Consider the following 14,609-nt stretch of genomic DNA (forward strand, 5'->3'; position numbering starts at 1 on the left):
TGCAAAAGAAGGCAATTGGGTTAGAGATATTTCTTCTTCCCCTGAAGTTCTGTGAGTCTATAATTGATTGATTGTTTGAATTTACATCTTCCCTCTAAAACCAGCTTGTTTAGGTTTGTATAAATATAGTTTTATAGGATTATAATTGATATTTCATCAAAATTAAATATAGCCTTTTCTTGAAGGTGCCATTTTTAATCTATCTAATACAAAATTTAGGGGAGAAACCATCATGACAATATCCAAAAAGACTAATTTTGATTACCTTTTTATCATTTTGGATAGGACTTTCTTAAAAGTTTGTCTGAGTAAGAAATTAGCCCTTAATTGTGTTTGTCAATGACATAATAACTTGTTATAACTTACCTTATGTAGCATTTTAAATATTTACAAATAGTAAAAAATATTTCCTCATTACTTTAGTGAACTCATATTTAGAATTTCATAATTTGCAACACTCTAGGAAATATATTAAGATGAGGACAGATTTATAATAGACACCTTTCTGGTATCTATTTAAATCTTTCATATAAATTTAAATCTTCATATAAAAATTCCCTCCCCCCAACATTTTCTGAAAACTGACATTTTCTGAAAACTGACATTTTAAATAATGACAGTTTTATAGAGTCAAATATCTGTAGCTGAAAGAATTACACCATCAATAGAAGTCCATTCTCAAGTTTTAAGTATTGCTATTCTTATATATATATATATATTCATATTTGTATGCACATATGCATGTATCAAGGATATACAGAATGCATATGGAACATAACTAAGTAGTGGAGTATGTGTATTAATGAGCATTTCCTTAGGAGATTTTATTTTTTTAAAACAAGATAGCTTATATATTGCTAATTAAAAGCCAAGATTTCCTATATTTTAAAGAGATTTTTGTTTTAGCTTTAAGAATTCCTAGGGCAAATTCTGTGTCCCCAAATCTGAAACACTGGTATTTTTATTACTTAATTCTCACAATATCCCTTTTCCAAAATAAATTGTTATTGTCATTACATTTTAAATATAAAAAAATGGAGGCAAAGAGGTTAAGTTTTTTGATCAGTGTTTTTAAGGGGGGAAATAAGCAACATATCCATACTTCTATGAAATTGTACTTTATCATGGATCACAGTCTTCAAATAAGACAAACGGCAAGTATCAGGTGTAATTTTTTTTAAAAGCCAGATGTAAAAATCTGCATTAAAAAACCATTCAACAGAGAAGGCTTAGAAATCTAGGCCATTCCATAATTCAAAATTCATGATAGCCTTATGAAATAATTTGAATTAAGCTTAGAAACATTTATTTTATATAACAATATGTGTTTTCAAAACAGTGGAGTATGAAATGATCTTTTTTTTTTTTAAAAAAAAGTTGAAATATTCTATTTTTGAGGATGTGTGGAATTATAAATTGAATGTGACTGAAAAATACAAAACAAATGTTCTTTTGATTTGAACATAGTGCAGGCATCATCAATCTTTTGGGAATCTGAGCAATGTAAATTGGGTTATTGATAACAGTGGGAAAATTTATGTAGCTAAGTTTTTTGTTTCATTAAATATTAATTTCATCGGTCTTAAATTTTTTGCATGGATAATTCAGAAATTGTCCCCCTGCCATATGTAGAATAGCCATGTGAATCCTGTGCACATTTGTGGATAAATAAAAAGTATTGAATTCTTATGGTGATGAGACTAACACTTTTTTTTTTCATATTAAAGGCACAGGACCCATTTAACCTTGTGAATTCTTAATCTGAATTCTGGTCAGAGTTGTGAGAATCAAAAGAGATAACATGTAACACACTTTGATCATCATCATCATCATCATTATTATTAATCTGGCAATTTTCCAAAATGCTTTACCCTGCCACTTGTTTTTGGTGCCACTTTCTCTCTCTGGCAGCCTCTTTCCATGTAGTTTTTAAGGGGCCAGCTTCATTCCTATTAGCAAAGTGAGGGATTTCTAGTTAAAGATACCGTAGAAGAGGAATTTGAAGGAATCTCATGTATCTGCTAGTCAGAGGAATGAAGGATTCATTATATATATATATATATATATAAACAAGTGAATACTCTTGAGGTTTTTTTTAATTAATATTGCCAGAATATTATAAACAAGTGAATACTCTTGAGTTTTTTTTTTTTAATTAATATTGCCAGAAGTTTACTCCTAAAATTGATCACTTTTGAGACTAAGATTGTGGGGCACCAGACTGAATTACCTTTAGAGTGATTACTTGTCTCCCTCACTATATAAAAGAATGTTGTATATTTTATCTATAAAGGTGGGTCGTGTGAACAAGGGAACAGTTTGCTGCACCAAACAAAAATGTGATATATTTGGAATACAACATGGCATTTTTCTCCTAAGAACATTGGTAGGAGGGTCATCCTTGAAATAATATTTCAATAATAAACATATCAAAAAATTAGATTTGGTGCATTTAGAACTCTATTCTGATATTCTCACCTGAACAAGGCTAAGTTATTTTTAGGTATCAGACACAAGTCTAAAGACTGTATATGATAGCATTTAAATTACTCTGAATGCTTTTGAAACTTTTTTTTAAAAACAAAACATAACTAAAGTTACTACTGAACAGAGACTAATAATGTGTTGCAGAGTGCATAGCAATGCCCCCAGATAAGCTCTATTAAAGAATATCTTTATATATTAGGAACATCTAACATGAATTTGTTTCAATTATTGCTAAATCCTTTAATTCATTCAGAAGAATATAACCTTAAAATTAGATATGTCACTGTCTTCTTTGAAGTCAATGATAATACAGTAACCTTTTGATTTTGTGTGCAATTTTAAAAATAACATCTAGCACAGTTCTGTGACCACAAAGGTGTTTGATAAATAAATGTTTTTAGAGAGGACAGACTAATGAAAACATAGAATGGCAATCCTGAACTGAAGGGCTTAAAATGAAGCAATTTAAAACATTTCTTTCTAAACAGATAGGTCCGTTTATTATTTTGGCCACATATTTTTAAAAGTTTAAAATTGTCACAATTCTGTTTGTGGTAATTTACTTTTTTTAGACAAATAACAGGTTTTCTCAGTGTTATGTGTACGTGATAATTTTTAGAGGTATGTAAAATCATAAATTTAAATTGTTTCATTTACTAATATTTTCTAAAGCTTTGTCATAAGTGTAGTTTTTCTTTATCTAAAAAAAGATTTAATTGGTATTATCTTTCATATCCACCACTTCCTTATTTTAAAAAATAATTGCCCTAATTTCTTGGGCTTCTCAGAACAATGCTGACTTCATTCCTTCAACATACATTAAGGACCTGCTGTGTGCCAACACACTGTGCTAGATGCTGATTTAATTAGCATCCCTGATCTGTTGATGATATCCAATTTTCTTAATTTTTTTACTTAGACAGTTGTTTATATTCCTAGGAATTTAAAAATAATAATGTATAGAACCACTAAACTAAATTTGATTTTTTCCAATTCAAATATCACAGTAGTCCTGTATCTCTGTTCAACTTCATTTTAGATTTAAAGGTTTTAATGATTATGTATATGCATATTTGTTTTAATGTATATTACTATGGCCAATGTGTGTTTTCAAAAAAAAAATGTGTACACCAGATTGATGTTGTATCAAAGGGCAGCACTGTGGCCTAAAATTTCTAATTTCTTCTCTAATCTGTTTTAAATAAAAGCCTATAACAAGTTTTCAATGTAAAATAATCTAGAGGGTTAATTTTCTTTTTCCTTTGCACTATGAGAGAAGGTCTTGTAGGAAAAGAAAAGGGTGCCATGGCCTGGGATTGGTTTCAAATGGTCTAAGTGCAATAGATTGAAATTTTAAGAGAAATATCATAGATGATACAAAATGCCTGACCCTACGAATTATAGAAGTTGAGAATTTGTAAATGTCAAATCCTTTTGCTTAGTATTGGCACCTCACTTACTTTGAAATTTTTCTTAATAATCCTAGGTTCCCGTAAAGAATCTGCTCCCCAAGTTCTGCTTCCAGAAGAGGAGAAAATTATAGTGGAAGAAACTAAAAGTAATGGTCAGACTGTGATAGAGGAAAAGTAAGATGTTTTTCAACAGTTCAAAGAGGGTTGCAAATTTGATATCTGCCTGCTACCTCTAACCCCATTCTATTCTTGGATGGCACTGCCACTGTCCATGGTTAAATTTGAGAGGGTGGGCATATGGTTATAAAAGCTTTACTGTTCTTCCACAGACTGAATCTTGCTTTAGGTAAGAATTTTGCCATTTACACAAATATTTGAGCTTTAAGCCCTTCTAATTCAGGTGTCAACATTATAACATTGGAAAAAATAAGATTTAAGAGTATAGATAGATCAACATGGACTTAACAAATACTTGGACAAGTGTTCTCTTGGCTAAGCATTTTAATATAACTGCTCAACTTGATTGTTATATTTAATGTCAATTCATATTTTATTTTCAGGAGTCTTGTTGACACAGTGTATGCACTAAAAGATGAAGTCCAGGAATTAAGGCAGGTGGGTAACAACTATATTTAGTCATATATGTAGTCAAAATAATAAGATCTTTTATAAATGCACACATATATATATACACATCCCTAAATATGCATAAAAATTATGTCTTTTAAGTATTTTGATTTTTAAAGAACTATTTCATGATGGTTTTTGTTTTTGTTGTTGTTTTTAATAAAAAGATCTAATCCATTCAGCAATTTCAAATAGTTCTCTCTAGTAATTTAATTGAAACTGGTGACAGCAGAAAACATGTATCACCCATCCCCCAATGTTAGTCTGTTAGATATATCTAGAGTACTGAGATAAAGATGGAAAATCAGCTTAACTCTACAAAAAAGTTCCATAGTAGTGCTTTATACTTATAATCCCTGTAGATCAAGGGTGGGGAATATCTGACCTGCAGGCCATGCCAAGGCAACCACTATTCTAAATTAAGTGTTTTTGACCAAATATAGGCTAATTTTTAAGTTGATAATTTTATATAGCCTGGGAATAAAGTTAAAAATATCCAAATGGCCCTTGGTAGTTAATACATTCTTCCCTCAAACATTGTATGCAGATTCATTCTAGTATTCTTTCCTATTCCAGCCCCTTATTCATTTAGCAAATTTCCAGTATCCCATTGACTGTTCATAGGGATCTCAAAAGAAAATAATTTGACTACAGAGGCATTAAGAAAGCACCTTTAGAAAATAAATGAAATTGGGGCAGCTAGGTGGCACAATGTGATAGAGCACCAGCCCTGAAGTCAGGAGGACCTGAATTCAAATCTGGTCTCAGCCACTTAACACTTCCTGGCTGTGTGACCCTGGGCAAGTCACTTAATCCAATTGCCTCAGCAAAAATAATTTTTAAAAAAGAAAATAAATGAAATTCTTTTAAAAAATGTGTAATATTGACCTTTTTTGTTCATGCTGTGAAAATTAAACATCATGAAGGATGTTACAATCATTCATACATCAAGTCAGGTCTTAGAAGATCAGTTAAATGACACAATAGATATAACACTAGCTCTAGAGTCAGGAAGAACTGGGTTCAAAACCAACCTGAGATACTTTCTTTAGCAGAAGAACTGAAGCCAAAAAAAGTTGAATAGCTGTGCATTTTCTCTCCATTATCTCATCACCCCATCCATCCTAAGCAGTGCCCTGATCTTTTTCTTTTCTTTTCTGTGCTTTATAACATAGATAAAGGGAATTCCTCTTTTGTTTTTGAACTTCTCTACTCCATTCAATTCAATTTGATTATTAATGCTTTTGATATTATTGTATTATTCCTATAGAACCATACCGGTGTTTTATATTTATCATCCATGCTTCTCTTTTCTGTACATTATGTATTATTCCTATAGAACCATACCGGTGTTTTATATTTATCATCCATGCTTCTCTTTTCTGTACATTACGTTTAAAAGTCAAAATTGTTCAACTTCTTCCCTATTAATTTTCTTAACTGTCCTCTTCTGATAGCTCTTTTTCATTTTTGTAGTATTTTATGTTTGTGACTTTAGAACTTCATTCTGGAAATCTTGCCCATCCTTTTAGGATTATTTTTCTCTCTAGAGTTTTAGGCTATAACATCTTGTTTATTTTATTTTATTCTTTCTGGAAATCCCTTGACAAGTACTTAAAAGAATCTTAAGTTATGTGTCAGATTGTGGCTATGTTTCCTATCATTTTTTATCATGAATTCTAAAATGGTGATGTCTCTTGCATTAGGATTCACCTTGTTTATTACCAGTACTTTTATCTCTCTATCATTTACATTGGGGACATAAATTTTACTCCTGTATCTCCTCTAGGGTGTTGTCTTCTATGAATTACTGATTCATTCTGTTGTATCTCTTCTTCCTTTGTTGTCAAAGAGAGTCTGATACAGAACTTTCTAACCCTTTCACTTGCTTATTTTTTCTATCCTCTTTCCATCATTTATAGATCCTTTGCAGCTGAAATATGCCAAGTATCTGACTTGTTAGATTCAAGTAGAGGATTTCTCCTTACCTCCTCACTTTTTAAAGCCCTTTTGACCAGAGGCTCAAAACAAATATTTTTACTTTTGCTTTACCACTTCTCACTACATACAGTCTGTTCCTGGACTCTAATTCCTCTATTTAAGCCATGGTTTAGAAATCCAAGTCCCATTCTCAGATACTGAATTCTAAACTGATCACTTCTCACTTATCCCTTTCTCATTTGCTATATTCAGTGAGCAACAATGATGAAAACATTTTCTATATCCTCAAAAGTCTTCATTTTTTCCCTCTGGGACTTGTAAATACTTAGCCATGCTTTCTAATTTTATTTTGGCAAGGTTAGCAGTTGTCAGATTTATTAAGACTTATTAGAAAGCTTTCCAACACATCATGGAAATATTCTCCCAGAACACAATTCTGTCATTCACATCAAGTTAACAAATGACCTTATTGATAGCCCTTATTAGGAATTGCCAACTACCACCTCACACCTCTTTTTCCTTTGACTCCTACTGGGTGAACTCTCCTTTTGCAGATGCTTTCCTTGGTGTACAAGAAACTACTACTTATTCATGAGGGAGCAGCTCAATTGTCCAAGGTTCACCTACTTAGGAAATACCTCCAAATATTCAGTTCTATTTCTGCCTTCTCTTCTTCTCTGCTTCTCCATGTTCCTTTCTTTTCCTCTTTTTTTTTTTTAAAGGGCTATTTCCTTTCTTTCAATTTTTTTTTAAATTTTTGTTCATTTTTTAATAGATTGTAGAGTCTCAGTAGAAACTGATTTCTGGTGCCCTTTTATCTTTTCAAGTAAAAAGACAAACTATATTTCTTTAAATATGGCTGTTTTTTGTCTTTAATAAAAACACAAATATAGCCCAGCCTATTTAGGTGACTGCAAAATTCCTCTTGCTGAAAATGAAGTTCTTTTTTGGAACTGCCTAGTCACTATGGGACTCCTTGGTACAGCTTTGTTTGATAAGCATTTAGCAGCTTCCCTTCAAAAGCCTCAGTGAAACAGAAACTTTTTTTTTTTTTTTGGTCAAAGAGGATCTCAAACAGAACGTCCTACCTCTTTTATTCCTTGTATTTTTTCTGTTCTCTTTCCGTGATTTACAGAACCTCTGCAGTTGAAAAATGCCAAGCCAAAAGGTCTCTGAAGTGTGTCAGAAAAAATCAGCTCAGTAACAGCAGCTTAGACATAATAACTTTGATGGTAGAATTCTTAGCTTATTAGGATCCAGAGGGAATAAAATTTAAAGTCACCAAGCTCACATGAAACAATATGATCCTGAGCACCATATCAGAGAAATTATTAGGAAATGCCAAGTTATTTAGTTTATGAAAACTCACCTCATAAGTTTCTTATGCTTAGTGAAGGTGTGTATTCCATAACAGTGATCCTCACAGCAAATTAGCAAGGAAGACAGGTACTTACCTTCGTTATTATCTTTAAAAAGAACTGTTAATTCCCAGTGTGTATTAAATTGTGGCCTCTTGTGCCCATTTCTACACAAAATAGAAGAAATGGCATTTCATTTTTGGAGAAAATTGTAACCTTATTGCTTGTTCCCATTGTTTTCTCAGTAGGGTCAGATTTATAGTCTTATATGAGAATGAGCTATTATTGAATAGTCATTCCATTACTCACAGTATGGCACATCATTACTTTGATTTCCTTGCAAAGTGCTTGTTGGTTATTGTGAACAAGAAAGGAGCAGGATATAAGCACATAGTATATCATCTTATTTTCAACCTCCTTATAAAACATCAGCACATAGTGATTGTATATACAAATATTCATGTACTAAAAAAGAATCTTTAATCAAGGACATTAGGACTATTTTCCTTTCATGACATGTTTTGGATCCCAATAGCAGTTGTACATAAAAGAATACTTAAATGAAGTTTCCATTAGGCACTTCTCCTTTATGATGCCAGGAAATTATGTAAACTCTTTCGGAGTGTTGAATAAATATGTTGCATCGTAATAGCACTAGAATCTGCACCAGACTTTTATTAAATGAGTCCTTGGAATTCTCTTCTTGGCAGCATGTATTTTGGGGAAGGAAAGTTCTGTTTAGTACTGAAAATAAATTAACATGTCATCTGTTTTTTTTTTTTTTTTTTTTTTTTTTTTAACAGGATAACAAAAAGATGAAGAAATCTTTAGAGGAAGAGCAAAGAGCACGCAAAGATCTGGAAAAGCTTGTAAGGAAAGTCTTAAAGAATATGAATGATCCTGCTTGGGATGAAACCAATTTATAATGAACTTGCCTTTTTTCTTTCTATTGAAAGACCAGTTATTTAGACCAAGCTGGGGATGCCTTCTGACATGAGTCAGTATTACATCAAGCGCACTGAAAAGCAAGATTTAACTGGATGGAATAGTTATCTTGCCTGTCATGTGTATAGAAAAGATCTTGTTTATTGTATGTATAGAAATGATGAAACCATTTAGTCCATATGTGATGATAGAGACCATGGCTCCCGAACTGCATTAAATTAAATCTGTTGGCATTTAAATTACCTCATTTTACAAAAAAGTGCAGTGACTGACTAAAAGTTCATGTTTCTCATCAGTGACTTTTAATTGAACATATATAAATATATACATATATATATATATATATTTCTTGTAAATATCTATAATTTTAAATTCATACATGGTTGCTATGTTTGGGCTGACACCATGCTAGAATTTCCTTTCCTCTTATTTTTATGGTCACAAGGATTAGAAGACAGAGTGGAGGATAAGAATGTCTAAATCCTGTTCATATCATCCTTTTTGTTCTAAGTTACCCTACTTACATCACATCACAAAATTAAAAGTTACAATCTGTTCTAATATACTTAAATTAACTTTATTTATATCTTTCCAAACATTAAAATAACTTGTCTTTGCTGAAAACAGTATTAAGAATCTTAAGGATGCAGAAGTTCTGAGCCCAAGATCATTTGACTATCTTAAGTGAATAACCCATGATTCATACATTTATTTGAGAAACTGACATGCTCCACATATGTGGCCAATTAAAGATATATGCAATTGTCTCCTTTGTCTTAATTACTGTGAGTATCAATGATAATTTGCTATATTTTTTGAGATCACACACAGACTTTTATGTATAGCTCGTTAGCAACTTGATGAAGTGCACTGTTTGTCCTCCCTACAAAAAAGAGGAATCTAAAACCAGATTATGTAAATAAAATGTATTATTTATTATACAATCACTGCAGCCAAACAAATACAAATAGAGGTAATATTATGAGCTAACATTCATGTGTAGGGTTTCTTTATTAGGCCAGTTCAAATTCTATGAGATCTATTTTTCCATCAGGATGCAGCAAATGTTAGCACAATGCTCAGTGGGAGAGGTTTTCCCTTCTCTGGCAAATATAAAGCAATATGTACATTTTATGCCCAGCCAACTGAAAGTTTAAAAGTTTAAATTTTCCCTCTCTTCCTTCCTCTCCCCTTCTGCACACCCTCTGTATAAACTGCAAAGCTAATGGGGAAATGGAAGTCTGGGATTACATTTGCTCTTTTGAGCCTTTCTGGCTGTCTCAGTCTTGCATTTAAAAATCTAATTAGTGCTTTGGAGTAGATGGAAGCCCTGCCTAAAGCATATTCACTTGCTGTTCTGCTTGAGTAACATAAGACCTATGATCCCAGGAACTTTAATATTTCATATTTCATGCTGATTATTTCCTTTTTTTTATTTTCCTAATTAAGTCAGTTTTTAAATGAAGTGAATTGTTTTATAGAGCATGCACAAAATCTTTTTTAAGAGGCAAAAACCCCGCATTGCTGTATGGTAGAAAATCTTGGCAGAAAACTCCAAAAGGCTAGCTAGCTTCTGGCATCAGAAAGGTATCAGGTACAAACTACAGCCTATACATAGGAAGGTGATTGATTGAATTTAGAAATTTTCTGAATACTAGGCATAAGAAAATGGGAACTTTTCCCTCCTAATAATACTGTAGTCTGCTTTACTAATTCCCTTTTAAATGGCAGGTTTAAAAGGATTTGGATCCCTCTGATAATTGTGGTTTGTTCTCAGCTTCACCTTAGTAAAGGTTTTGGTCCTGAATTTGTTTAACTTAGTGACACAGTTAATCTTCTTTTTAGAAACATCATATATACAGACCTTTTTGGTGTGGTTTAGAATCTGTCATTGACCTAATTGATGAGAAAATCCAGGGTGGGGAAGGTCGAAATAAGTAAATTTTGACATTCTGATTCAAGATTCAAAATTTCCATATGTTCTAGTTCACATAATGTAGAAGAATATGACAAAACTGAAATTTTTTGAGCTTTTTACTTTAAGGGGTTTTCTTAAAGGTGGATTTTGTTCCTTAATTAAATATGACTGGAAGAACATTGCAAAGGGAACCGATATAAAGGGGGGAAAATAGTTAAGTTTGCCTTCTTTAGCAGATTATAACTCAGGAACAACTTTGATCTGATCTTCTCTCCATCACTTTGTAAAAGGTGGTATTGCTATGTCTCTTTGCTGAGAGATATAACGTCTGTCCTAGGTGAAGAATTTCTCTAGCCGACAGCATATGCCAGGATAGATCTCTTACAGAACATGCCTTAAATAGTAGAATGAAGTATTTAATTCAAGTGTGATGGTGTTTTTAATGTCTCATTCCTTCATATGGGGAATGGTCATTAAGATGATCCGTGTTAATGCATTGCCTTTTCTTTCTGTAGATCCCAAACCATGAATTAATAATTCAGGTTTTTGGGGAGCAGAGAAAATGCATCTCGAGTGTTTCTTTTTAAAAATTTGTTCTTTTGTACATATACTCTACGTTTCACCGTGTGACCTTTTGAGGGGTTGGGAATTTGATATAAACATTAAAAATGGGGCACTGTGTATTTAACCTTTGAAAGGGTTACTTCTTTGCTCTCACCTTTTATGGATGAGGAGATGAAGCCATTTCTTATCCTGTAGATGTGAAGCACTTTCAGTTCTAAACTGTGTTTGAAATGTAGCATCTGAAATTCTTTTTGGTGTACTTAATGATATATGTGCTTGTTTGTCTCACCATGTGTCATGACATCCTGGACATTAAACAACTGACTGCCTTTGTATAGATTTTCTTAATGCCAATTGTTTGTTTAGGAAATCTAGAGCATCAACTTACAATAACTTTGGAGAACATTTTAACCTAAATGTCACAGATAATGTCCTGGTATTGACTACTACAATGTTTATGCTACATTGTTGTAATTAATATTAAACAATGATTTTTTTTCCTATATTATGAAGCATTGTCATTTTATCCTTTGGATTTTCTGTGTTTTATTAATGAATAAATGAATATTTTATGACTAGCACAAAAAAAATTGAAGAACAAATTATACCTCAGTAAACTAGGAAACCTAAGAAAATTCAAGGTAAAATTATAAGAATTCCCCTTATTAAAGGAAAATAGAATGTGCATAGTCCTGAAGATAGGAAGTAAAAGAAGAAAGCAAAAGAAGTGACTGTCTTCATTTCCCTCTCCTCCCCTTGACCAAAGTGAAACAAACAAACAAACAAAAAAAAAAAAAAACTAACCCCCACAATCTTTGACAAAGCAAATGGTTCTAATTGGAGAAATTGAGTTGTCAGTAAAATATGTAAAAAATGACAAATTGTATTAGCAAGTCATTGGATAAAGCTTTGGACCTGAGAGTCAGCAAGGTCAGAATTCAAATTCTGCATCATAGCTTTTTTGGCTACAGGCAAGACAGTTTCCTTATTTGTAAAATGAGTATAATAGCACTTACCTCACAAAGTTGTGAAAACCAAATGAGATTACACACACACACACACACACACACACACACACACACACACACATGTATGTATGTTTAAAACACTTGCAAACTATTTCCCTTGTGTGTTGTTTTCCCCATTAGAAAATAAACTCCTTGAAGACAAGGGCTGTCTTTGCCTTTAATATCTACATCCTAGTGCTTGGCACATAGCAAGAACTTAAGAAATGTCCATTTTTTCAGCAAAAACCTAGTCACAGAATTCTTCCTACTGTTTATAACATGTTTTTTGCAAATCTGTTAAACTTATATATAATGGCTAGCTATAAATATGTGTCTGTCTGAATTTTGGGCTTCACAAATGATATTTTTGCTTTTCAAAAGTAATCTTTTTAAGGGACATGGAGTTAAGCTCTATGATGAGGTACTTTCATTTGGCTTCATCTGAAGTGGAAGTGTAGTGCTCATGTGAATAAAATATTTTTTTTATGGTTTTAGATACATTTTCTTATCCATTTTTTAATCGCCTTAATTTATATTACACTTGCATTTAACATCTCCCACACAACTCTCTCTTCCAGTTGAACTGTTATCATGGAATTTTAAAAAAACTAATGGTTCAAAGGTTAAGAACCAATAGTTCTCAAAATAAGAATCAAAAACTTAATAATATGAAAAATTCTCCAAATCACTAAGAATAGTAATTATAAAACAGCTGTGAGTTTTCATATCACATTCAGAAGATGACAAGAAGTGGTAATGCTGACTCAGTTTAGAAAGATAGATACATTTATACCTTGCTGGTTGGGAATTAGTGCAATCAATCTAGGAAGCTATTTGAAATTAATGTGGAAAAAGGGGCTAAAATGGCCATATCCTTGGATCCAAAGATTCCATTGCTAGAACTATATCCCAGTTAATGGCAAAAAAGAAAGAAACTTCATATACACCAAAATATTTATAGCAGCATTTTTTCTAGTAACAAAAACTGGAAGTTGTAGAGAGTTCCTCAATAGGGGGATGGCTGAATACATTGTGGGACATAATCATTTAAAAGCTCTTCATATCCCATATTCTGCATTCCTTCCTAGACTCTTCCCTCCTCACACTGCAATCCAACTACAATAGCCTACTAGCTAAGAAGCAGCTGTCTCCATTATTCCTTTTACCTGAAAAAGAAGAAAAAAACTGACAAAAGAAAGGACAAGAATCCTTTATGTGTGGGCTACATATCAGCTAGGTGGAGAAGTCCCAAAATCTTGGAGGCTTATAGCATATTTCTCATTTGAACATAGAAATGAAAAGAGAGAATACCTTTCCAGGATAGTCCCTTATGTCCCTATTTTAGCAGCCAATCAGAATGAACCTTTTCTTAATGTGATAGGTTGACTAAAACAATGCTCATGTTCAAAGTTCGCATAGGAATTGTGTCAATATGCTGCACATTCTTTAAGGAGTGAATCCTTATGCCTTAAATCAGTCACCCCTGTTATAAAACCATCAAGGAATAAAAGCCAGAAGGCCTTTAAAGCCATTGAGTCCAACCCCATTTAAAGAACTCTGTGTCGTTTCTTGTGTACTATAAAACCTTGTTCTTGCACTGGTTCAGGTAGAGATTATAAAGACCTGAATTTAGATAGTGCCTATGTGAATAAAAAGAAATATTCAGTATTGAAAAAAATACCGCAGAAGCTGACCCTCTAGGTACAGTGGCCCCTTCTCCAGAGGATTTTTGTTCATAGGAGCCATTTAGTCCTCCTCCTGCTAATCTCTCTGGACCTGTTTCTTCATTTGTGAAGTGAGGACTAAGGGGTATCTCCAGTTTATTTACCTCAGATGCCCCTTAGTGAGCATCATGTGAAAGAATGCAAACCTATTCTGTATAAAAGTCAGTGATCCTTCTTCTATCCCAAGGCCAAGAACAATGCTATGCATTATTTGTCCACCTCCCAGAAGGGAGAGAAGTTTCATCATCATACTAATCCATGTTGGGGATACTAGGTAGGTGATTACATATGCAGACAACAGCTGTTTTCAATTTATCATGGTATGAAAACTTGGCAGCCTCTTAAGACTTCATTTTGAGGGGGGGGAGCCTTGATGTGCAGTTTTTGGTTTATACAATGAACTGTTCTCTTTTTTAAATAAATAAATTTTATTTTCACAAATCTCCCTTTTTTCTTTCCCAGCAAGAAAAACAAAATCTTTGTATAATCAATCAAAACAAATTCCTGTATCCACCCTATTAAAAAATGTATGTGTATTTATTCTGTATCCTGTGTCCATCATCTTTCTGTGAGTAAGTAGGTAGAATGTTCAGTGAATTGGCTTTTCCTTCTATTTTTCTATTTTC

At 32.6% G+C, this 14,609-nt stretch overlaps 1 protein-coding gene across 8 annotated transcripts in view; it reads left to right on the plus strand.

Moving 5' to 3' along the window:
- The window catches only part of ARHGEF7 (Rho guanine nucleotide exchange factor 7), a 329,493-nt gene extending 320,463 nt beyond the window's left edge, over nt 1-9,030 (plus strand). For 6 of the 8 annotated variants that reach the window (XM_074299548.1, XM_074299551.1, XM_074299549.1 and 3 more), the window contains 3 exons: nt 3,974-4,073; nt 4,460-4,514; nt 8,629-9,012. In XM_074299548.1, the coding sequence (XP_074155649.1) occupies nt 3,974-4,073; nt 4,460-4,514; nt 8,629-8,751 (278 nt within the window). In that variant the 3' untranslated portion in view covers nt 8,752-9,012. Of the gene's footprint in view, nt 1-3,973; nt 4,074-4,459; nt 4,515-8,628 lie in introns of all 8 variants that reach the window. The other 2 variants (XM_074299550.1, XM_074299555.1) reach the window with 2 other exon arrangements.
- Nucleotides 9,031-14,609: the final 5,579 nt, after the last annotated feature.

The sequence above is a fragment of the Sminthopsis crassicaudata genome, chromosome 3, assembly GCF_048593235.1.
Source record: "Sminthopsis crassicaudata isolate SCR6 chromosome 3, ASM4859323v1, whole genome shotgun sequence".
NCBI classification, from domain to species: Eukaryota; Metazoa; Chordata; class Mammalia; order Dasyuromorphia; family Dasyuridae; genus Sminthopsis; species Sminthopsis crassicaudata.